Source organism: Paroedura picta, chromosome 1, assembly GCF_049243985.1.
Source record: "Paroedura picta isolate Pp20150507F chromosome 1, Ppicta_v3.0, whole genome shotgun sequence".
NCBI classification, from domain to species: Eukaryota; Metazoa; Chordata; class Lepidosauria; order Squamata; family Gekkonidae; genus Paroedura; species Paroedura picta.
In genome coordinates this window covers 61,151,564-61,178,050 of record NC_135369.1, presented here as the reverse complement: position 1 = coordinate 61,178,050, position 26,487 = coordinate 61,151,564, and the positions used below count along the sequence as shown (strand labels likewise).

Here is a 26,487-nt window from a genome sequence, read left to right as displayed (position 1 = left end):
ACCTGGAGGAAAAACCTGAGCACACAGTGGTTGGTATCCAAAGCGAAGAGATGCAACCATGGGTCCTCAAAGTATTTCACCATCTATAGGAAGATCTTGAGGAAACATTCATTGTTGTCCAGTTACTGTGTGCTTAGCAAATCCACCCCCACATTCTGTTAGTTCTTTATGTTCTGCTGATATAAATTGGAAGTTCTGCCAAAGGCACACTCTGTGCTATTTCCAAGTGCACAGTTGATGACTTGGAACCACTCTGCTAATTTATGTGTCCATTCTTATCAAGAAGTAACTATTCCTGATTATGTACTGGAGCCTGATGCATGCCAGTCTTATTGTTCTGAGTTCAAGCACGCTGATTTTAATTTTTTTTCTTGGCATAATTCCAGATACCATGTGCATGTCTTCCTTGACAAGTTGCTTCCCAGATTGTTAGACTTGCAAGTGAAAACACCTGGAGACTGCTGGGCTTTATATATTCTTCGACCTTGGGCAGGTTGGATGGCTGGATCCACCAACTAGATTCTCTGCCTTTTGAACAAATTGTAACTAGAATGACCTTGGGAACCACTGCAGGGGACAGGAGCAGAATGTCACCCAGGGAACTGAAACCAAGCTGGCGATCATTAAGCCTTGCAGCCTTACCAGAACCATTAGGGTTAATGACCAGGAATTTTAGTTGCCTTCCCATGTCAGAAATCTTTTGGATCTTTTCCTCCAGCAAGTAGTCTGTTTCTGGAGGAGTTTATTCTGATCTCCAGGTATACTATCCATTGAAATGAATGCAAATTGCTCTTGGATAAGTTGATGAGAAACCCTGGTATATTAGGTATTGAGTTGTGGATAGAATGGCTGTATGTGCTTGTTTCAGACTCAGATATGATCAGCAGATTGTCTATTAAAGAATATGGTGCAACCAAGGCTACCAATACTTTTGAAAAGACTCTTGGAGCTGTAGCTAATCCAAAAGGTATAGCTTTGAATTGAAAGTATAGATAAACCTCAGGAACTTGCACACAATGGTAACAGAGTATACCTTTAGTTACAAAAGGCTACATGGACTTCTACATGGATTTCCTTTGTTGATTCTTCAGACATTTCTGGAAATATCTCTAAATTCCTTTTTCTCTAAAATAACATCAACACAGATGACAATGAGAACTGAAATGGATCATCAACCTTGGCTCCTTTTTCACCGCATGTTCCCAGAAGCATCCTATCTACCGAGAAGGATTAACATCAAGAGCCCCCAAATCTCAAATGCAAAATGAAATGGAAGCTTTGATTTATATTTTGTCAATTAGGACTCCGACTGAGCATGAAAAGGAATGTTTTGAACAGAGGTTTCACTGTTGTCCCGACTCCATAGTATGATCCCATTGACACCAGGTTAGATATTAGAACACGTAAACTGAAGACCTTTTAAAAATATACAAGATAGTTCTGCTTCCATTCCTTTCCATTCCATATCTCTCTTCATGGTCCCAGGTCCAATTCCACTCTTCATACAGGCCTTTGAAAATAAATTGATGCAAGACCTGGAGAAACTAGAAAATAATATTAAGCTCCATTGGTCCAATTAGAGCTACAGTGATAAAATAGCTTTAAGGAATCTAGCTGAGGACCACAATATCTTCATTAAGAAAGTGAACAAGGGGGGTGCAACTGTTATTAAAAACAGATATGATTATGAACTGAAACAACTAAGTCATCAAACCTATTTTGCTCCATGTAGTTTTGATCCTGTTATGTCCATTCTAGACAAGATAAAACTTTTGTTGGAAAAAGAAATTATTGGCTGTATTTCACCCTGTGGGGGGAAAATTCTTCATAATTTGAACCACAGAATCCCAATTTTTATCTATATGGCCTAAGATTCATTAAAAAAATCTTTTCTCTCTATGGGGAACCTATTGTGTCAGGCAATCTCTGTTCTAGAATCCATTTCTAAATAAATAGTTTTTTTCCCCTTAGAGCTTTTGTCTCTCTAATATCATCTTTAAACCGCTCGAGGAGTGGTATAAATAATTGGTTAAGGGTTAAGTGGGCGAAGAGTGGGCGGGCCCAGTCTGGGTGAGGGCTTTGCACCTTCCGATTGGATCCTCACCAGGACCGTTTATGCACTGGAGGTTTCATGCCGGGCTGCAGGCTGGAGTTTTAGTCTTGGCAGGTTGCCCCACCTCTTTCTGCACCCACATGGGGGAGCATTTGGTCTGGTGCACCTCATCCGCCCCCGATTTGTGCTCCTGCATGGGAGCTGGGACAGTGAAGTTCCCAGTGCATAAACAGTCCAGGACAGGCAAGAATTCTAGCCAGTCGGGTAAGGGCCCAATCAGAAGGTGTGAAGCCGGAGTTCCAGCCAGGCGTGACAGCATGAGTAAAGAGAGAGGCCTTCCCCCTGGGCCTGGGGGGAAGGCTGTGCTGTGGCTGGGGGGGGGGGAGGAGGAGGAGGGAGGGAAAGGAAGCCTTCCCCCTGGATCCAGAAGCTTCTAGGCCCGGTGGAAAGGCCAGTCTACTGTTTCTATACTTTCCTAAACCTCTCCCATCCCTTCTGCCAAAAAACCTACAATACCCCTACCACAAACCCACTACCAGGCAAGACACTCTCCCATCCACCCTTTCTAGTGCCCATTGTCTTTACAAGTACAATGGGCTTTAAATCTAGTTTTATATAAAAGATTCAATAGATTTTATGAATAAGTTGGGGAAAAAATCTCAGGTTGATTAAGTGAACCTGCTAGGTACAGTAGATATACAAGAATATTTCGCAAGAGGGGGTGATATATATCTTCTGTATCTACTATATTTATATATAAATAAATAATACACTGTACAAGAGATTCGCTGACTGCCTCTCCCCCCGCCCTTTTTGATAGCACTCTCTGCAAACACTCTTAAGATAGATTATTTCATACTCAATGAAATTCTGTTGGCAAATAAAAGGGATAGCTATATAGGATCTTCCATGACACCTAAGACAGCAAGCTTATACATGGATTCTTTTAAAGAATTATTTTGACACAAATCAAATAATCTTCTTAATATACACATCAAAGTGTGGTGGCATTTTTTAGATGACATCTTACTGTTATGTAGCCATTAAAACTGCAGAAATTCTATGAATGGCTTCATGTACAGCAGGGGTAGTCAACCTGTGGTCCTCTAGATGTTTATGTACTACAATTTCCATGAGCCCCTGTCAGCAAACGTTGACAGGGGCTCATGGGAATTGTAGTCCATGGACATCTGGAGGACCATAGGTTGACTACCCCTGATGTACAGGATAAGAATTTATGCTTGAACTGCACATAAACTAGAAATAAATTAACTATTTGGATATCATGGCTGTTAGGGAAGGTAGTACGCTATAGAAATGGCTGCCAGCCATTTAAACCTAACAACTTGTTGGTTACACTGCCAGCCATTTATTCCTTTATGGGCAATCCCCCTTCCTTTATTCTGGTTGCTGGAGACTGACCTGATGGATCTGGTTCAGGAAAATTCCAGCTAGATTCAGGGACCACCCCAAAATGTAATTCTTAAGTTCATAGCCATCTGAAAATAACATCTTTGATTATATTTCAAAGCTTATATATCAAAAGCTTACGATTACACAGGGCCTGCAAAAGAGAGCTCTTCTGCCAGGCATTTGGTTGAGGTCGAATTCAATCACTACCCGAAGAAGTCACGGCTTACAATCAAAGTAAAACCTTACTGCAAAGGGTCATTTAACTAATGAAATCCCCATTCTAAGAGGAGTTAAACAAGGCTGCGTCCTTGCTCCTCATTTATTTAACCTTTTTTTACACAATCTTCCAAAAATCCTTATAAGACTTATAAATGGTCATACCCCCAAACCAGATAAACTGCCAATCCCACTTCTTCTATATGCTGATGTCACTGTTTTGCTTTCCTACTCCAGAATTGGTCTGAACAGATATCTGAATGCTTTTTATGAATATTGCCAATTCAATGACCTATCGATTAACTTAAAAAAAAACCAAAATGATGGTCTTTGCACAGAAGTGGTCTCCCTCAAACTGGTGTATTGGTGGTCATCAAATTGAGCAGGTCAAATGGTTCAAATACTTAGGCATAATCTGCGCTGGACCAAACATAGAAATATAATTATTTCACAGGCTAACTGTTCCATTACCCATCTAAATTGTTTTTTCTTCCTTAAAAGCAGTTGGTTTGTCCCAGCTGCTTGTCGTGTGTTTGACTCAAAAATTCTTCCCCAAATTTTATATGGTATCCCCCTGTGGATCTCAGCTTTTAACAAAAATTTGGAAAAGTTACAGTCGGCACTTTTCCGGCAGATTTTGGGAACTCCAAACTGCGTCTCTTATTCCTCTCTGTGTCTCAAAATCAGCCATAATCTTCTCGAAACTAAGGCCTGGATTTCCACCTTCAAATATTGGCTAAAACTGCATTTTAGGGTTCAATGAGATAATCTATTGGCCTGTTTACTGAGAGAGACTTTTAAATTAAAATGGTTCTCTACCATCCTGACTACCCTCAAACAAATTGGCATTGACTACGATTACATCTTATCTCTGAATGAGTCTTCCATTATGTGCCAAGGCTCCTTGATCAGGAATTTCAAAAAATCCATCCAAAGGTTCGTAGCAATTTGTTCTCCCCGTGCTCTTGGTCTCCAAGTGAAGCATGGGATAATGCCAGCTTATTTCTATAACTTGGCAAAATCCCCTTTATCACAGAGCGTTTTTGCCTGCTCGGCTCAATGCCTTTCCATCTAAAGTATTATAAGGGAGATTTGCCATGATTTCTTTTGAAAATAGACTATGACCTTGTGAATCTAGTTCTCCTGACACTATTCTACATATCTTATTGGTTTGTCCCTTGTTAATTTGTCCAGTAAAGGCATGTTATGCCTTTTATACCAAAATGGAGAAACCATTCAACAGACCTGATCTGCCAATTTTTATTGAGTGATAAGGATGCTAATGTCACTTTTATTGTGGCTGAATTTTTGTCTGCAGTTTTTAAATTCAAACATATTGATGTATGTTGACTATCTCTGATTATCTTGCTAATCTGCTTTATGCCAATAAAGGTATTGTGTTGTTTTGAATTCAATCATCTCCCATTGGGCCCCGCGCTCCCTCCCATGAAAACCACCATTGATATGTCCATCCCACAGGGCCGTCAGTATATTACAGTTAAAGGGATGTTCTCATCATTCATGGAGGTTTCTTTACTGCTTTATGGCTATGAAAACCGCCTCAGTTGCACCTAGCAAGCAGTAGGATGCTAAGGTTGCCAAATTGAATGATCAACTTCTGCTGACGGGTGTGAATACTATCTTTCGGTACTTTACTTTCTTTGAGAACCTACGGATTAAAGGCTGACTGCAACCTCTGTCTCTACTATGTCGGTTTTTATCTGCATGGAAGCTTAATGTGCAAGTACCCATTAAATTCAATTAACACCCCCTCACTCTATACAGGATACGACTCTGAGTAGGACATTGCAAATTAGTCCCCAGCAACCAGTGTATGTTTAGAACTGGGGCCCAGTTCAAGATGCTTGAGAACTGCTGTGCTGGGGAGGATGTTGTTACAAGAAAGGAGCAAGAATCCCAAAAGGCAACATAGAAGGGACACCATCTGTGGAGACTGTTCTGTGCTCTTGCACTACTCTCATTCGTTTCATTTTTCAGAGGAAGGAGTCTCTTTAGTTAATTCTAACCAAACCAGCATTGTACTACCTGAAGTAAATGTTTTGGCACAGCTTTTCTCACTGTGAACCAGAGAACCCTTCATTAGATGCATAAAGCATTACGCTCAGACTCCTTAACGCCTTCTTGTTAAGCAAGCAAGACAGGTATATGATGCTTGTGCTTGCCATGATGGATTGTTTTATACCTATTGAGAAGGTATTTCTATTGTATCTCTGAACCATACTCTGAACAGCATATTTCTGGGGTATTTTTTCCCAAATGAATCTAGTCTCTTGGAAAGAGGAAGCAGCAGGCTTTTCTGGATTGAAAAATGTATCCAGAGGAGCACAATGCAATAGTTCTAAAATGGTCTGTAGGAAGTCCAAAAATACTTTAGATTTTTATATACCGAGGCTACATATTTTATAAGTCTGCACTTCAGTGAAACATACACAGATCTGTGTCCTCTCCATTTCCCCTCAATATTTCTATTTTTTACTGGCAAAGAAAGCAGAAGTAAAGTTGATAACAGTGCAGCAAAGCATCACTGTTTTATCTCTGACAGGACACTGCTTCTCTGCTGTTCTGGAGAGCCGGGCAAATATTAAGCAGTTTGGCCTCTAATGTGCCTATTTCCAGCAGTTTTTCCTCCTGTGCAGAACCAGCATTTTTAAACATTATCTAGAAACCATATGAAGCCTGTCAAGCAGCACTAGGGATGACAACTGCCCCATTCTCCCCAGCAATTTAGATATGTATGGTGCCCTCTGGAGCATTAGGATGAAGCTGTACTACAACACCATCTCACTATTTAATAGCATCTGACTTCTCAACCCCATATAGAAAATCAAGTTTACTTTCCTGAGGGAGAGATGTCACCAAGTTGTAGGAGTAGTTTGCCATCTAGTGGCAAAGCATAGTATGGCAGCCACAGCTGAACAAGTCCTACATATGAGATTTTCTGTAAGAACTGACAATTTGAGACCAATATTACCTAGTTTAGTCCCAAAACAATGATAAACAAGGCAGCCAAATTTGCATACTGACACCCAGCTATTCAAATAAGTAAATCCTAAACAGAGGGAAGAACTGATAAACAGCAGATGTAGATAATGCTCTGGGCAGGCATCCACAAATTGCGGCTGGCTTCTAGCCAGCTGGAAAATTCAATCCCACCACAATATTACTTGTACCAATAACAATTCCTAAGATGATTGGAGGTGTGCTAATGGTTTTCATAAAAGGAAAGCACGTTTCTAAAATAAAGAATGGAATATATAAGCATTCACTGCCTTCACTCCTATTTATTTATTCAATTTAGATACCACCCCTACATTGTACTTAATGAACATATGATAGAATTGTTTTTAACTTTTTAAACCATCATTGTAATTCCTGATCTGCTTCCTCACTCAAACTTGCTCAGCAAATACATCACTTTAAACAAGCTCAAAAACTATACAAAGTGTACATTTTCCTGGGCAAAGAATAAAAAAAAACAGAAGGTGCCTGGGCAAATTTACTTTTATTTACTTTGGGGGGGGGGAGTTTTTACAACAACATGTACTGTCTGTGTAGCATTTGAGCTTGTTATCAAAATTATGCATTTTATGTTAAATTCATGACCAAAATAATTTAATGTGAAAATGAAGAGGAAAATGAAAAGGAATATTTTCAAAACACACCAGAGTCTAGGACACCTTAAAGAGTTAACACATTCTAGATTATAAGAGTTCAGTCTAGAGTCCACTTTTACAGTCAGGCATTCAATTTATTTGAATGTAGTCATAGGCCATTACAAAATAAATTAAAAGTTTTAAAACATTTCAAATCAAAATACAAATTACATTAAGCAATCAAATTAAAACACTTCCATATTGTATATGTCCACTTACAATTATTCTAGGTATATTTATGGTTTGTTTTGTTAAACATTATGTTTCTTTATGTATTGGAAAATCGTAATACAGGTACAATATGGTTCAGTAATAACATCTGATAATGACAACTGTAATAACAGTAAAAACAATGACATCTAATAATAACAATATCATTACTAATTGAAACATTAGCAGTTGACAGACAACTGAGAGCACGTGGAGAGTGCTACTGGGGAGAGTTGCTGCTGACCAGGTGAGGCTATTGTTCTGCCTGGGTGAGGTGATTGCTGGGTAATTGTTGGGAGGATTAAAAAGGGCTGCTCCTCACCAGAGGCGCGAGCCTTTGGCGCGACAAAGGGCTCTTGGCCTGTGGCTCTTAGCCTGGGGTTCTTGGCCGAGCAATTAGAATCAGTAGATTATATTTCCCTAGTACTTCCACTGCCTAGACATTCCAATGGACCTCCAGGACACTCATCCCATCATCTGCAGTGAGTGTGACATGATTGCCTTCCTCCCAGAAGACAAGATGGACTACAGCTGCCCCAAGTGTAAGCTGGTAAGACTTTTGGAGGAAAAGATTAGGGGATTAGAAAACAGAATTTTTACTCTGACCCAAAGTAAGAAAGGGGAGGAGTTCATAGTCCAGAGCTCTGCAACTTGGAATAAAGAGAATACAACCAGTCCTGAAGAGGATAAGGAGATTGACCACAATAGGGAGCCTCTGCAGGCAGTTCGGAAAAAGACTGAACGGCGAAGGGCGAGACAGTTTTCGGGGCCTTTGGAGCTCCAGAATAGATTTCAGGCCCTTGCAGAGGAGGTGCAAGGGTCAACAAGGGAAGAGGTCCCAAAACAAACTCTAAGACAAAGGGAAGAGGCCAAGGGGACAGAAGGAAATGGAGTTGAGAAGAAAAAAAAAAAGGAGAGTACTGGTAATTCGAGACTTCCTGCTAAGAGGAATGGATCGCCATGTGGCTGGGCCCGACCCCCTAACCCAAGAGGTGTGTTGCTTGCCAGGGGCGAAAATTAAAGATGTTTCAGAAAGGCTGCCCAAACTCTTCAAATCTATGGATCGCTACCCATTTGTGATGGTCCATGTGGGAACGAATGACATGTCCCTGAATACCATCGCTCCTATTAAAAAAGACTATCAAGATCTGGGGAGGAAGCTCAAGCAAATGGGGGCACAAGTTGTATTCTCTTCAGTCTTGCCTGTCAAGGGAAGAGGAATGCGTCGGGAGAGGAAGATAATGGAGGTGAATCACTGGCTGCGTAGTTGGTGCTGGCAGGAGAGATTTGGTTTCTGGGACCATGGGATAGGCTTTCTTGAGGAAGGCCTACTAGCACCTGATGGACTGCACTTATCGAAACTGGGGAAGAATGTGCTTGGCAGGAACCTGGGGAGATTCATCAAGAGAGCTTTAAACTAAAGCCACTAGGGGAAGGAGACGATCAACATAGGGAGTGTATGGAAGGAAAACGATCGGAGGCAGCCCAACCGGCAAGGCCAGCTCATAGGGAACCAAAAGTAAAAGGATTCAGATGTCTTTATACTAACGCCCGAAGCATGGGCAATAAAAAGGAAGAGCTGGAACTTCTCATGCTGATGGAAAGGTATGATCTAGTAGGCATCACAGAAACTTGGTGGAATGATTCTCATGACTGGAATGTAATGGTGGATGGATATGAACTGTTCAGAAAAAACAGAATAGATCGAAGAGGTGGAGGAGTGGCACTGTATGTGAGGAAAGGGCTTACCTGTCAGGAAATTCTAGTGAAGGAGAGCATATCTACAGTGGAAAGCATCTGGGTGAAAATAAGCGAGGGGAAAACAAACAGTGTGGTGGTTGGTGTCTGCTACTGACCGCCTGACCAATGAGAGGATGTGGATGCTGCACTTTGTGAGCAGCTTGAGAAAATATCCAAGCAGCAGGACTTTGTCATCATGGGTGACTTCAATTTCCCAGATGTGTGCTGGGAAACAAACTCTGCGAAGCGTCCTCAGTCATGTAACTTTCTAACCTGCCTGGCTGACAATTTCATTTATCAAATGGTAGATGAACCCACAAGAGGTTCAGCCATACTGGACTTAATACTGACCAACAGGCAAGAGTTGGTGGATGAGGTGAAGGAGGTGGGGACCCTAGGGGGAAGTAACCATGTCCTCATAGAATTCCTTTTGAGATGGGGAGCCAAGGAAGCTTGTAGCCAGACGCGGATGTTGGATTTTCGTAGGGCAAACTTTAATAAACTCAGAGACATGATGAGTGTCATACCATGGACGAGAATGCTGGAAGGGAAGGAAGCATGTGAAGGGTGGGCGCTACTCAAACAGGAGCTATTGCATGCTCAATCAATGACTATCCCAGAAAGACGAAAACACTGCAGGAGCTCTAAGAAGCCTATTTGGGTGAACAGAGAACTTCAAGAGGAACTAAGAAAGAAAAGGAAAATGTTCAGGAAATGGAGGGAAGGACAGAGCTCTAAAGAAGAGTACCTACAGGTTACTAGGCATTGTAGATCAATCATAAGAAAGGCCAAAGCTGAGAGTGAGCTAAGATTGGCCAGGGAAGCCCATTGTAACAAGAAAAGATTTTTCAGTTATGTGAGGAGCAAACGTAAAGTAAAGGAGGCAATAGGCCCACTGTTGGGTGCGGATGGACAAACTCTAACGGAAGATGCAGAGAAAGCAGAAAGGCTTAGTGCCTTTTTTACATCTGTTTTTTCCCCACAGGTCAAAGTGTTTAGGCACATCTAGAGATGGCCATAGCCAAAGGACAGTGTCTGGGTGGCAGGTTAACATGGATAGAGAGGTTGTCGAGAGGCATTTAGCTGCACTGGATGAGTTCAAATCCCCTGGTCCGGATGAAATGCACCCGAGAGTACTCAAAGAACTTTCCAGAGAACTTGCACAGCCCTTGTCCATCATCTTCGGAACCTCTTTAAGGACTGGAGATGTCCCGAAGGACTGGAAAAGAGCAAATGTTATTCCGATCTTCAAAAAAGGGAGGAAGGATGACCCGGGAAACTACAGACCAGTGAGTCTGACCTCTGTTGTGGGGAAGATAATGGAGCAGATATTAAAGGGAGTGACCTGCAAACATCTGGAGGACAATTTGGTGATCCAAGGAAGTCAGCATGGATTTGTCTCCAACAGGTCCTGCCAGACCAACCTGGTTTCCTTTTTTGACCAAGTAACAGGTTTGCTGGATCGGGGAAATTAGGTTGATGTCATTTACTTGGATTTTAGTAAAGCTTTTGACAAGGTTCCCCATGATGTTCTGATGGATAAGTTGAAGGACTGCAATTTGGATTTTCAGATAGTTAGGTGGATAGGGAATTGGTTAGAGAACCGCACTCAAAGAGTCGTTGTCAATGGTGTTTCATCAGACTGGAGAGAGGTGAGTAGCGGGGTACCTCAGGGTTTGGTGCTCGGCCCGGTACTTTTTAACATATTTATTAATGATCTAGATGAGGGGGTGGAGGGACTACTCATCAAGTTTGCAGATGACACCAAATTGGGAGGACTGGCAAATTCTCCGGAAGATAGAGACAGAGTTCAACGAGATCTGAACACAATGGAAAAATGGGCAAATGAGAACAAGATGCAATTTAATAAAGATAAGTGTAAAGTTCTGCATCTGGATCCGAAAAATGAAAAGCATGCCTACTGGATGGGGGTACACTTCTAGCTAGCACTGTGTGTGAACGAGACCTTGGGGTACTTGTGGACTGTAAACTAAGCATGAGCAGGCAGTGTGATGCAGCGGTAAAAAGGCAAATGCCATTTTGGGCTGTATCAACAGGGGCATCACATCAAAATCACAAGATGTCATAGTCCCATTGTATACGGCACTGGTCAGACCACACCTGGAGTACTGTGTGCAGTTCTTGAGGCCTCACTTCAAGAAGGACATAGATAAAATTGAAAGGGTACAGAGGAGAGCGACGAAGATGATCTGGGGCCGAGGGACCAAGCCCTATGAAGATAGGTTGAGGGACTTGGGAATGTTCAGCCTGGAGAAAAGGAGGTTGAGAGGGGACATGATAGCCCTCTTTAAGTATTTGAAAGGTTGTCACTTGGAGGAGGGTAGGATGCTGTTTCTGCTGGCTGCAGAGGAGAGGACACGCAGTAATGGGTTTAAACTTCAAGTACAACGATATAGGCTAGATATCAAGAAAAAGTTTTTCACAGTCAGATTAGTTCAGCAGTGGAATAGGCTGCCTAAGGAGGTGGTGAGCTCCCCCTCACTGGAAGTCTTCAAGCAAAGGTTGGATACACACTTTTCTTGGATGCTTTAGGATGCTTAGGACTTGTCCTGCGTTGAGCAGGGGGTTTGACTAGATGGCCTGTATGGCCCCTTCCAACTCTATGATTCTATGATTCTAACTGTAACCCCAAAGGTTGGTCAATCCAGGATTGCCCTTTTGTTTGCTTAAGGAGCATGTCTGTGTGGGAGGAGGAATTCTGGGGCCCCAGTAAATGCTGTTAATTCAGCTAGCCTCAACCAAATGCCTGGCGGAAGAGCTCCATTTTGCAGGCCCTGTGGAACTGTGCTAGCTCCGACAGGGCCCAGATCTCCTCTGGAAGCTCATTCCACCAGGTGGGGGGCAGGAAACAGAAGGATCTGGGCCTGGTTGAGGTCCTTGGGTCCAAGGATCACCAGCCAGTTGGAGGTGGCAGAGCACAGAGCTCTTTGTGGAGTAGAGAGGCAGTCCCTCAGGTATACTGGGGCCCAGCCTATGTATGGCCTTAAGGATGATTACCAGGACCTTAAGCCTGATCTGGGATTCAATTGGTAACCAGTGCAGCTGATGAAGAATGGGCGAGATGTGGGACCTTCATGGTGTTCCTGTGAGGACCCTGGCTGCTGCATTCTGGACCAGCTGTACTTTCCACATCAGTAATAAAAGTAGGCCAGCATTCAGCAAGTTGCAGAAATACAGTTTAGATGTGACCGTCACATGGATCTCTGTAGCGAGGTGTTCCGGGGCCCAGTAGACCACTAGTAGTTTGCTTATGAGCCTCTTGTGGCGCAGAGTGGTAAGGCAGCCGTCTGAAAGCTTTGCCCATAAGGCTGGGAGTTCAATCCCAGCAGCCGGCTCAAGGTTGACTCAGCCTTCCATCCTTCTGAGGTCGGTAAAATGAGTACCCAGCTTGCTGGGGGGTAAACGGTAATGACTGGGGAAGGCACTGGCAAACCACCCTGTATTGAGTCTGCCATGAAAACGCTAGAAGGCGTCACCCCCAAGGGTCAGACATGACTCGGTGCTTGCACAGGGGATATCTTTACCTTTACCTTTTAGTTTTGCTTGGTGCAGGTAGTAGAATGTCAGTTGCACTACTCTTGTGATCTGTGTCTCCATGGAGAGGGAGGCATCCACGATCAGGCCTGAGTTCCTGGCAGAGTGAGTCACTGACAGTTGCTCCCCATCCAGGTTGGGAAATCATACTTCCTTGTTTAGACCCTTTCTGTCTAGCAACAGGACCTCCATATTTGAAGGGTTCAGCTTCAGACGACTCTGCTTGAGCCACTTTGTCAATGCTTTCAGAAATCTGAGTGAAGATTCGGGGGGTGGATATCCATCAGGAAGAAGAGCTGGGTATTATCAGCATATTGATGGCACAGTGACCCAAACCTCCGCACCAGAGAGGGCGCATCAAGATGTTAAGTAGACTGGAGTGAGGACTGGCCCCTGTGGAACTCCACACATGAGTTGGTAGTGGCTTCACTGTCTCTCTCCAATAGCTACCTTCTGTCCAAAACCCTGGAGAAAAGGAATCAGTTATAGGAGAGATGTTGCCCATATCGCATTGTCAGCAATGCGGTGAGCTAGGAGCTCATGGCTGACTGTGTCAAATGCTGCTTTGAGGTCTAGTTGCAAGAGCAGTGCTGACCCACCTCAGTCCAGTTGGAGATGGAGGTCATCCATCCAGACAGCTAGTGCTGTTTCAACCCCATGGCCAGGCCAGAAGCCTGGCTGGGGTGGATCTAGGACTGAAGCTTCATCTAGGAATGCTAATATTTGGTCTGCTACAGCCCTGTAAACCATTGTCTCCAGAAACACTATGTGCTCTCTTTAGAGCCTCTTTAACCCTTATTTTCATAGTTGTATCTGTTTACAAAGTCCATTCAGATACATATTACATATACAGAAAGAAGCTAACACTCCGCATGCAGAAACAATAGCAAGGCAATCTGAGACCCTGAAATCCACTGGTAGTTAAAGCAAACAATACTGGGCTGGATGGACCAGTGGTTTCATTCAGTATAAAGTACCCACCTAACTTCAGGGCTGCAACTGACTGCATACCTGTCCAAGTCTAAGGCTAAGAATCTTTAGTTCTCAGTAAATAGGATCTGAGTGGACATCAGTGAAACTCCTTGGCTGGGTTTGGGAAAAATGAGCAGCAAACCTGATTTCAGTTTTAAATCTAAATTCTGTTTCTATCGACTAGACAGCTACTAAGAGAGGCAAAATGAGGTTCTTTTCACAATGGCGCTACGTGTGCCCTCTCACTCTTTCCAACCCCCCTCTCTAAGGAGAAGGAGAAGGAAGCAGACAACCAGAGACTCACAAAGGCTTCAACTGAAGACTGAGGTAAAAACCAGCTGCAAGATTTTTTCTGAAGCTCTTAAAGGCAAAATACAAATTCCTCCACTTTTAAAAGCCACACATTGGGATTAAGCGCCTTCCTTCCCTCTGGTGAATACTTCTGTGAACAAAAAACAAATGACCCTCATATATAGTGCTTGGGTTGATACCTAAACTGAGGTCCACAGATGTCATTTAATTCATTCATGTTCTTCCTTTCTCCCCTCTGGGGAGCCAAAGCAGCTTCTATCCTCCTCTCCTCCATTTTATCTTCACAACAACCCAGGGAGGTAGGTAGGTTAGGCTGAAAAAGTCCAATAGGCCCAAGGTCACCCAGCGAGCGTGTATGGCATGAATAGGGGTTTAAATCTGGGTCTCCCATGTCCTAGTCTCCCCGCTATTCCATACTGGGTTTCCATTCATGGTAATAAGGGTAATGGGAAGAAACGAGTGTGGTGGCATAAGACCCACAACTGTGGAATGTAGGAAGAATTCTGCTGGCTCACAGCAAGGTTCTGTCTAGGTCGGGGTCCGAGTCCATGGGGCCCAAGGGCCCCCAGTGAGGCACCAGTGGAGTTTCCAGCCTAGGTCTTAGTCCCACACTCTTAGTCACTACACTGCACTGGCGATCAGGTTTGGGAAGGGAGGACAGGACTAAATTTATAGTAAGACTTGGCTCAGTCTTAATGAAGGCAGAAGACCACTTCCGCACTCCAAAAGTATTTTTGATGCACAGGTTGTGATTATTTTATTTTATATAATTAGAAAACATATTAGCTGCCTTTCACCTTTGCAGAACCTCAGGGCAGCTTACAACATAAATAAAGCAATTACTTAAAAAACACTATTACTACAATATGAATAAACACAGCTTCAAGCCTCATAACCACTGGGCATATTATTTCTGTCATATAGTCTGAAACTAATACCTCTCTCCAACAATAGGTCTTAGGGACACTACAAGAAGCTTATTGCAAACTATCAATGAACAACAGCCAAAGGGGGGTGGAGAACACAGTCAAAATGGATAATTATTAGGAACAGCACTGAAGTTAAACCAAGTATCAAAATAGTACTCAGTGCAGTATAGCAACTAATCCAGGAGAAGCTGCAAGGAGCACTGGGGAGACTATTCTTTGCTTTGTCAAAGGTAGCGTGCTCTAGAATGAGACTACGCTGACAGACAGGCTCAAGCCTTGGAAATCACTGTTGTTCCGACAAGCATCTGAAGAGTTTATGGAGGCCCTTGAAGACACAGGGAAGGCACAGTTCTTGACATGGGCCTTCTAGGTAAGCAGCCTCTGGCACATTAGAATAAGTATAACATACATAAAAAGAAATTGGCAAAGCGGAACTGTAACTTGGAGATGATGAGCTCCTGCAGCAGGGTCGGCTGGACCCTTCCTAGGGATTTCCATTGTTGCAGCAGGTATGGCAGAACACTGGGACATCCGCAGAACTGGATTTGGCACAGAAAGGTAAGCCAAGTGATCAGGGCAATGGGATCATCTTCACTACGAAGGCCAGAGCAGCAAGGGCATTAACCCTGTTGCAGCCAATATGAGCAATTGTGCTCCAAACTGCTGTAAGCCTTCTCAAGTGCTTGTTGTTGTTGTTGTTGTTATGTGCGAAGTCGTGTCCGACCCATCGCGACCCCATGGACAATGATCCTCCAGGCCTTCCTGTCCTCTACCATTCCCCGGAGTCCATTTAAGTTTGCACCTACTGCTTCAGTGACTCCATCCAGCCACCTCATTCTCTGTCGCCCCCTTCTTCTTTTGCCCTCGATCGCTCCCAGCATTCCCCCTTCAATTCCCCCTTCAAGGATCGCTGCCTTGTTGTGGCAAGGGGGCTTGCGTAGTTCAGTGAAGCTATGAGCTATACCGTGCAGGGCCACCCAAGACGGACAGGTCATAGCTGAGAGCTCTGACAAAAGGTGATCCACTGGAGAAGGAAATGGCAAACCACTCCAGCATCTTTGCCATGAAAACTCTATTCTCAAGTGCATGAAGTGGCTATACAACAAAGTAAGATGTAGCCTATGAAAATCTGAGCCACTACAGATGTTAGTCTTTAAGGTTTAATGTTGTTTCTCCTTCCCTACCCACAAAGAGTTCAGCAACCTATGGGTATGTGAAGAATAATCAGTCTGATTCACTTTGAAAACTTGGGCAGGAAGAAGTCATCCAGTGAAGCCAACTGGCAGCAGGCACAGTACAAGGAGAACTTTTCCAGGAAAATTCTAATTAACATATGTAATTTGTTGGCAAAGGATTTATGATAACCATTGGCATTGATGGCTTTCTAAAGAACTGAATTCCTGCTACATATGTATTAGGTATGACAGGTAGAAATTGAACCTCAACACAGGCAGGATACCTCACTCCAACAAAGCGCTTTATAAGTGCTATAAGCATAAGCATCCCTTGAGTCAGGGGTGGCCAAACTGTGGTTCTCCAGATATCCATGGACTACAGTTACGATGGTGCTAGCAGTGGCTCACTGTAATTGTAATTCATGGACATCTGGAGAACCACAATTTGACCGCCCTTGCAGTTCCCAGCCAAACCCTAAACACAGAGTACTGAGACAGATAAGCTTGGGATCTGACAAACTATTTCAGTGTTCTGATACCTAACTCTACCAGAATTACTACACAATTTATTTGGTTCTGCATTATTTCTGGCTTCTTTCCATTGCTATCCTATTGTATTTCATCCTTAAACAAACCATACATCTGCAAGTAGAACTTTAATTGTTGTGCAACAACCAGTAGTTTCAGTCATCTTGTGTTAGTTGCCCAATCTCAGAAGATTTTCATTTGCACCAGCACTGTACAACATTGCAGAGATTTCGAGAGCGATGCTAACATTGAATGAGTCCCACCCTTACACTTAAGATATGTCAGCCTCCTTTATTCTCCTGTCTCCAACAGTTAGCTGTAACAAAAAGCAAGAGTTTTTTTTAAAAAGTGTATATTTATTATAAAACTGAGTTACAAATATAAGTCATACAAGTAAATAAGCCCGCTGCACTCTGAATGCAGTGGGTGCGAGCGGGGCTTGGGAGTGTCAGGGGCCGGCTATCAACGCGTGCTGGGGCAGGGGCCAGACCCGAGGGCGGTCTTGGGACGGTGTGTGAGCCGGATGCGGCTTGTCCTGGCCCCCCCCCCCCCGCCCGCGGGCCTGAACGGCAGCGGAGCAGGAGGTGAGGCTGATGTCGCTGGGGCGATTGTTTGGCGGTCCCCGATGCTCATCCAGCGGGCGGGCCGCTGCTCGACGTGGCGCAGCAGCTGAGGGGGCCTGTGAGCGAGGGAGCGGGGCGGTCGCCGCCGCCGCCGCCACCATGTCCTCAATCGGCGGATGGCATTGCGGGCTGCTGCCGGCTGTGCAGGCCGGGGGTCGGGGTCTTGAGGAGGCGGCCGTGGCAGGAGGCCGCACCGGGGCTAGTACCGCCGCCGCCAGCCCGTCCTGGTGGCGCGGCAACCTGCCGTCTTGCAAGCGAGGCAGGTAATGGCGTCTGCGGCTGAGGTGGAAGGGGGGCGGGTTGGGAGGTGCTTCGCGCCTCCTGATTAGTCAGTCCGGTGGCAAGGGACCAATTGGTCCCTTGCCGCCGGACTGACAATCGGAGGGCCCAATCTGATTGTCAGTCCGGGGGAAGGGGCCTATCGGCACCCTTCTCCTCATCACGGACAGAGCCCGTCCTTGGGGCCCTTAGCGAATTATTTAATCCGCTCCGCTAGGAGCAGTTAAAGATATTGGCAAGGGAGATTCCACAGGATAGGTTTGGCCAAGTAAGATGGTGAAAAAAATCTGTTTAGACTGGAAAGAGGTACTATAAGTCATTCCCGAGACATAATAATGAGCATTCCATTTTAAAAAAGGAATGCTGCCTCCCCGTGCTGCTGGTAGCTTTATTAATCCTGCGCATTACTTCTACTGGCTATTAGACTTAAGTCTGTGGTAACAAATGGCCAACATGTTTGTGGGTGGGGGGGAGTGATTTCCAAATGCTGAACACAGGAATTGACACCAGTACCAATAGGAATTAGGGTTATGTATTCTGCTTTTAGAGCCTCTTGTGGCACAGAGTGGTAAGGCAGCATACATGCAGTCTGAAAGCTCTGCCCATGAGGCTGGGAGTTCGATCGCAGCAGCCGGCTCAAGGTTGACTCAGCCTTCCATTCTTCTGAGGTTGGTAAAATGAGTACCCAGCTTGCTGGGGAGTAAGCGGTAATGACTAGGGAAGGCACTGGCAAACCACCCTGTATTGAGTCTGCCAAGAAAATGCTAGAGGGCATCACCCCAAGGGTCAGACATGACTCAGTGCTTACACAGGGGATACCTTTACCTTTTATTCTGCTTTTACAGAAGCACAAATTCTGTAACCTATGCACACTATGCATACTTGTATGCCTTATGTTTAGTACTGGGGCCAAGCCCGTTGCATTCAGGAATACAATAGGCGCTAGATTGGGGGGTAGGGGTGGAAGAACTCTGCGGACGGCCTCCCCCTCCCCCCAGGACCTGGGAAGGTTGCAAGCAGCTGTTAGGGAACTCAGGGGCAATTCTCACATGGCAGGGATCTGCAGCCTCTGAGCAGAAGGAAGTTGAAGGGGTGGGTCAGGGGTGGGGGATGGAAGGCAATTGGCTGGCCGCTGGACAGATAGGCAAGCCAGTTGGAGGAGGAGAATGCACTCAGGGGCGGGACAGCCGCCCTGAATGGGCGTTAAGCACTGAGTGACACTTAAGCCATAAGACACGCTCCTCCTACAAGCCCTTACCAGAAATATATTATGTGGAACAGATAATTAATTCAGCTCCTGTTAGGCACTAGAGTGAGAAACAGCTATGAGGATATTGAAATCTTAAATTACTACCCATTTCCTAAAATATATTCAGTATAAGCTTCTGCCTTCTGTTACTTGCATATTTAATGGCATATTTAACGGCAAAGATTTGAAAGGGAACAATAATTCCAAGAGATTTTCGGTACTTCCTCAAAATATCCAATAATCTCAAACATCTCTGAATTTATAGTGGCATTTTTTCCATTATAGTTATCTTAAACATACTGCAGAGTTGGTCTAAGTCTTCTACCCAGGTATGGTGGAGTATTTCATATGCAGAAGATTTCTGAGCGCATTTATGCAGCTGTAAGAAGTAATGCATGCAGAAATTGGTTCATTGTGTACAGTTTCCCTTGCCCATTCAGCAGCCACCAGAGAGATCTTGAAAAATCAATAAAAATTGCATAAACAGCAACAGCTCAGGATTAGTGACTTCTGTCCTCTCCTGCTCCCTTTCCTCACAAAACAGCTGACTGATGGAATATTAATGTTTAAGGTTTCGTACAGCCCCCACACCACTTCATTGAACTGAGGTGGTTCACTAAGCAATGAAGTATATTAAGAATGGACTTCTGAAACAAGAAATGTAACCTGATGTCTTCAAAATGATTGTAAAGAAAGCAGTTTTGAGAATTAAACATATAACCCACTATGTTGTTGTTGTTGTTGTTGTTAGGTGTGAAGTCGTGTCTGACCCATAGTGACCCCATGGATAACAATCCTCCAGGCCTTCCTGTCCTCTACCATTCCCCGAAGTCCATGTAAGTTTGCACCTACTGCTTCAGTGACTCCATCCAGCCACTGAACTCCCAGCCTCATTCTCTGTCGCCCCCTTCTTCTTTTGCCCTCAATCGCTCCCAGCATTAGGCTGTTCTCCAGGGAGTCCTTCCTTCTCATGAGGTGGCCAAAGTATTTGAGCTTCATCTTCAGGATCTGGCCTTTTAAGGAGCAGGCAGGGCTGATCTCCTCTAGGACTGACCGGTTTGTTTGCCTTGCAGTCCAAGGGACTCGCAAGAGTCTTCTCCAGCACCAGAGTTCAAAAGCCTCAATTCTTTGACGCTCGGCCTTCCTTATGGTCCAACTTTCACATCCATACACTGCAACTGGGAATACCTTAGCCTTGATTCAACACACTTTTGTTGGCAGGGTGATGTCTCTGCTTTTTAGGATGCTGTCTAGATTTGCCATAGCTTTCCTTCCCAGGAGCAAACGTCTTTTAATTTCTTTGCTGCAGTCCCCATCTGCAGTGATCTTGCAGCCCAGGAAAATAAAATCTGTCACTATCTCCATTTCACTGTTGCTTCTTGACCTGCATATAAATTTCTCAAGAGACAAATAAGACGCTCTGGTATTCCCATCTCTTTAAGAACTTGCCACAATTTGTTGTGCTCTACACAATCAAAGGCTTTAGCATAGTCAGTGAAGCAGAAGTAGATGTTTTTCTGGAACTCCCCAGCTTTCTCCATGATCCAGCGTATGTTGGCAATTTGATCTCTAGTTCCTCTGCCTCTTCGAAATCCTGTCTGGACTTCTCGAAGTTCTCGGTCCACATATTGCTGGAGCCTAGCTTGTAGGATTGTGAGCATAACTTTGCTAGTATGAGAAATGTGTGCAATGGTGCGGTAGTTTGAACATTCTTTGGCATTGCCCTTCTTTGGGATTGGAATGTAAACTGACCTTTTTTAATCCTGTGGCCATTGTCGAGTTTTCCATATTTGCTGGCATATTGAGTGTAGCACTTTTACTGCATCGTCTTTTAAGATTTTGAATAGTTCAAGTGGAATGCTGTCACCCCCACTACTTTATTGTTGCTCAATGACCCACTATGGGACTATGCCAAACCCTGCAGTGATTGTTAGTACTCCAAACAAAACTACTAGGATTGGCAAACAATGTATATTGACAATCATCATGCTGAAGAGTGCTACATCTCCATGCTAGACAGTAGTGTTTTATTGGTATGCCAGCACCTCTTCCTGTTTTCTGGATTATTCTACCAAAGTCTTCAACCATGAACTTTCTTGCAGGCCTGGCTCAGGATACCACTTCATCCCTGTTTGGGCGAGGGGCGTATTTTAGCTAGCCTGTGGAGACTTATGCCTCCAATTGGTTTCCGGAATGCTCTGTGGGACCTGATATCTCCTGGTGACTCGATGGCACAGGTGGAGGACTGGTAGTTCTGCCTGGTGCCAGCCATAGACAAGATTGCCCCTAGATGTCCTCTCCACCCTCGCCTCAAAGGGGCCCTCCTGGTATACCAGGGAGCTTTGGGAGAGGAAAAGGGAAGTGCGATGACTAGAGCGAGTGTGGAGGAAGACTTGTGACGAGGCTGCAAGAACATCTTATTGCTCACTTATGAGGGCATATGAGATGGCAGTGAAAGTAGCAACACTGGATTTTTTTGCCATGGCAATTGCAGCTGCTAGCTCTCACCCGGCATAATTATTTAAGGTAGTTCGGTCTGTCATCACCCTCGAGGAAGGATGCCAAAATGTTAGTAAATTGAACCTTAGCTGTGAGGCATTAGCGAGCTATTTTGCAGATAAAGTCTTGTTGCTCCACCATGACCTTCCTGCCATGGTTGATACTAAAAGGGAATTGGAGGCCTGTTGGCAGCCTTTGAAGGTGATGCTTAAAGGCTTCAGGTAGCTCTCAGTATCCGAAATAGACAAGCAGCTGGGATGGTGAGGTAATACTTGCCCCCTTGATCCCTACCTGCTCAACGGGGGCGGCCAGCAGATAGGAGGTCAGCTCGGGGATATTATTAATCTCTCCCTGTCAACTGGGGAGTTCCCAGAGCTGCTGAAGGGTACATTGGTTTGTCCTCTCCTCAAATAACCATTGCTGGATCCCTGGGACCCTTCCAACTACCGCCTGGTCTTGCATTTGGTGTTTTGGGATAAGGTAGTTGAGAGGGCTGAGGCAGACCAGCTCCTGTCATTCTTGGATTTAACTTCAGCTCTCGATCCATATCAGTCTGGCTTCCGTCCTGGCTATGCGGTGGAGGTTGTATTGGTCACCCTGGTGGATAATCTCCGGAATCAGCTGAATCAAGGCAGATTGGCCATTCTCATAATGTTAGACCTGTCGGCCACCGTTGATGTGGTCGACCATGAGTTATTGGCCCACCGCCTCACCGGTAGGGGGATATGGGGTACAGCTCTTTGCTGGTTATGCTTCTTTCTCCAAAACCATAGAGTTGCAGTGAGGAATGAGCTGTTGAGCTCCTAGTGGCTCTAGGGTGGAGTTCATTAGGGGGCGGTGCTCTCCTCCATTCTCCATTCTGTTCAACATCATCATGCACCTTTTGGCCCAGCTGATCCGGAGTTTTGGACTGGGTTGTCATCAATATGCAAATGACACCCAGCTCTACATCCTCATGGATGGCCACCCAGACTCTCCCCGGAACCATTTGCCAGATGCTTGGAAGCCGTAGTTGGATGACTTGAGCAGAGTCACCTCTTCCGCCAGGTTTATGATTGAGGTCAGTACAGTCAGAAGATCAGATAGGGTCCCCATGAGGAAGATTCTTCACCATATTGAACAACATTGGTGACCAGAAGGTGTTGTCCCCCTTGACACCCAGCTGGCAGTCAGCCATTGTGGGTTGAGGACTGTTTTTACCACCATGTATTATTATTTTATATATGTTGTATGTTTTTTAATGGGATTTTATTGGGGGTTTATTGTAATTGGGGATCAATCTTGTAACCCACCAAGAGCCACTTGTTGGGAGTGATGGGAAATAAATCAAGATATAAATAAATACAAATAATTACAAATAAATAAGTATACTGTTCCAGTCAAGCAGCTTTCCAGAGACTGACATCACAATATCAAATAAGAATGTGCCTAATTTCGAGCCTCTTGTGGCGCAGAGTGGTAAGGCAGCCGTCTGAAAGCTTTGCCCATGAGGCTGGGAGTTCGATCCCAGCAGCCGGCTCAAGGTTGACTCAGCCTTCCATCCTTCCGAGGTCGGTAAAATGAGTACCCAGCTTGCTGGGGGGGTAAACGGTAATGACTGGGGAAGGCACTGGCAAACCACCCCGTATTGAGTCTGCCATGAAAACGCTAGAGGGCGTCACCCCAAGGGTCAGACATGACTCGGTGCTTGCACAGGGGATACCTTTACCTTTACCTTAATTTCTGGGATCCAAACTTTCTTCAGGTATGTCCAAGTCCTCAGTCATAGCTAGTAGGAACTGGTACTTCTAAAACAGCATGCCCTCAATCCATGTTAAATAGTATACCAAAATTCTCACCACAACCTGAGGAATTACTGTTAGAACCAATAGCCCAGGTCCCCTTGAGTGTGTAAATCTAGTTACACAGTTAATGGATTTCAGCCAATAATTAAGTGAAGAACAGAGAGTACAATTACAAGGCATCCTAAAGGGGAAAGGAGATGATACGTTTTTACAAGAGCAAATAGGGCAGTGTTGGTGTGGATCAGAAGTGTCATGACTTACACAGCTGACTATATTCATCTGTTTGATGAGCCCCATTTTAATGGACATTGCAATGAAATGTGAACAGGAAGAACATGCCAGCTGCTGCTGTTCTACCATGAATTTGTTTGACAGGTAAGATGCTTGAAACTTGTAGTACAAAATTTACCTATATCAGACCCTTAATTTTCACGCCCTTCTCTGCTGAACCAAACTCTCCATCTGCAATTGTCTACATTTCCTTATGCCTGAGGAACACTTAAAGGCCAGTGGTCAGATGCAGGTCATGGTAATGAGAATTATTTAAATCTAAGCTTCAGTAGAAGATGGTAGCCCCAAATAAGCCCTCTAAGTTCTTCTGTACAACAAACAGAATGACCCAAATCATCTCAGGCAAAAGAATCCCAAGCTAATATTGAAATAGTGTGGTACAAGTACAAACTGCCAGATGCTGCAAAGCTGAATGAGGACCAGGGCCAGCACATTGCCTTCAACAGGCAAAAACTAAGCCCCTAAACAACTCTTTCAAGTAGGCAAATTGCAGGACAGGCTTGTGCTTAATTCAACAGTACCAAGCACATAAAAGGTATTAACAAGAAAGTATCAAAACACATGGCGTGGGGCCACATTTCTGCTTCACCAAGCAAAATGAGACGTGAATGCTGGGCAAGGAAGCAAACCGGATTGCTAAAGGATATTTGATCTTTTAGCCTGCTAGTAAAGGCATATCAGATTTTAACTAAATACTACAAAGACAGCAGACTTTCTACACTTAGGAACCGCACTAGGATCCTTAATGTCAACTATTGTGCACGGAGAAAATGGACTGTGTGCAGTTGCTTAGTTATATCAGCATGATGGACTTGAAGTACATAATACATCAGGTATCAAATAGAGTTTGGCATAGGTTTTATAAAGTTAACTATATGCTTGCTATAACTTTCTTACATTGCTTAAAATTTTACTGAGTCTAGTTTTAATCATTACATTGAAGAAGTAGCCATCACAACAACAATCATCTGCAGCAGGGAATCAAAGTATCCACCTACACAAATGCTAATAATAATGACATTTAAGTTAGATAACAATCCCCCTCCTAGATTAAAAATGCTTTGTGGCAGAAAAAGGGCAATGACATAGTGAGAAACCCCAGCATTCTGAGGCACATTATTAACCATGTTCATCAAGGTATTACACCTGTTTGTTTCTTCAAAGAACTGTAGTACTCTTTGATAAGAAGACCGACAATTAAAACTGAAAGATGGAAACCCTTTATAATAGGTTATATTGCTACAACTTTACAAGTTAATTTTACTGTTTTCCCTGTAGGTCTTAACACACCAACAAGAAAGATAAAGCAAGCAAAATTGGCACAAAGTCAAATACTGTCATAAAAAGCCATCAGGAAGCAAATGTCAATTGGCTTTAACACAATCAGGGGCATGATTCTGCACACAAAGGTGCCTTGGCTCCAAAATTATTAGAAGAAACCACTCTGGCACACAGTTCCAGAGAAAGCCCCTAGAAAGACCCCCAAGCATGAACAGGACCACAGGGGACACATGTGCATTAGTTTATAGTATTGAACATCAGGTTATGTTAAACCATGAGGCAGTACTTATCTCAAGCTTTAGATAATAGTTATATTATATTAAGAGAACATAATATTTACAGGTACTGCAAAACAAGAATGTTTTAGTTGTTGTCAGGAAATCCTGAAAATTGCCTAGGCTTTCTTCCACAGCTAGCCTAACATGACTGAACAAAAATGAGAGGTTAGGGAGAATTACATAAATTTCAGCTTACAGCTCTACTTTGATGTTTTTACTTTCTAAAGAATTCCAATATATTGCTTTTTTGTGAAAGAAATTATCTAAAGGACAATGACATAAATAAATGTTAAGTATTTTTCCTGTTATCCCATAATGGCATTTCCCTCATTTTAAAGCTGCCCTTTAACTGTTGTCAAAGCACAGGTACTATTACAATAGATTGGACCTCAATTTAATATATTATTGGGATATGTTTAACCAATGAAAGAACATATTTCACATACTGAAAAGTGCCATAGAAACTAAATACAAGCCCAAGGCTTATACTGCCTGCACCTTGCCTCTTTGCAGTATTATAAGAAAACCTCAAAGGAGAAACCTACTGCAAATAAGAAAAGGGCAGTTCCGGAGAGGATGCCTATCCTATCCGCAGAGAAACTAGATAACCGCCGTCCTTGTAAGGTGAAGGAGCAGAAAGACACCAACGCCTTTCCCTAAAACGCAAGAATCGTGACAGATTCCCTGCAGAGATGATGGGCATCTCACTCGAGGGGCCCTGCGCCCAGGAGCCAGGCATCAGTCGCCAAGTACCGGGAAGGACGCAAAACGGGGCTCCCTCCCGGGGGCCGCAGCACGTGTCCCCCACCCCTGAGCCCCACCGTGCCGTCCGAGGGAAGACCAACGGGAGGCGTGAGGCAGTTGGGCCCCCTCCCCCCCAGGCCTCTCACTTCTCGCTTCCAGTGCTCGCAGGCCGCCGCCGCCGCCGCCACCAAGCAGGAGGGGGGGGGGGACTAAGCGCCATGGCAAGCGGGGGGGGGAAGGGGAGGCTAGATTTCCACCCTGTGGGGCGGGCGGCGGGGCGAATATTTTTGCTTTTGACCGCAGTGCCCTCCAAGCCCTCGCCAGGCAACCCGGCGGCGTCCCTGGCTCCCGTCCTCCCCCCCCCCCCGAGAGAGGCACGCACGCCCCCCTTCCGCGACCCAGCCCCTCACCAGGCGGAGCTGGCTGGTCTCGTCGTAGGACAGGAAGCCGAGGATGCTCTCGATGGCCACGATGGGCAGCCCCACCAGCGTGTTGCTCTGCGGGAGCTGCTCCAGCGGCGGTGCTTCCCCGCGGGGCGGCGGAGGCGGCGGGGGGGACAGCCGCGCCGCGTCCATGGCGCCTCCTTCCCCCTCCGACAGGAGCCGCTCAGCCGCCGCCAACGCCGCCATCTTGGGGCCTGTCCCTTCCTCGGCTTCGGGAGGGGGCACTTCCTGTGGCGACG

At 44.7% G+C, this 26,487-nt stretch overlaps 1 protein-coding gene across 1 annotated transcript in view; it reads right to left on the bottom strand.

Annotated features, from left to right (window-relative positions):
* The window catches only part of FBXO28 (F-box protein 28), a 45,494-nt gene extending 19,017 nt beyond the window's left edge, over positions 1-26,477 (bottom strand). The window contains exon 1 of the mRNA XM_077340441.1: positions 26,216-26,477. Within this exon, the coding sequence (XP_077196556.1) occupies positions 26,216-26,434 (219 nt within the window). The 5' untranslated portion in view covers positions 26,435-26,477. The remainder of the gene's footprint in view (positions 1-26,215) is intronic.
* Positions 26,478-26,487: the final 10 nt, after the last annotated feature.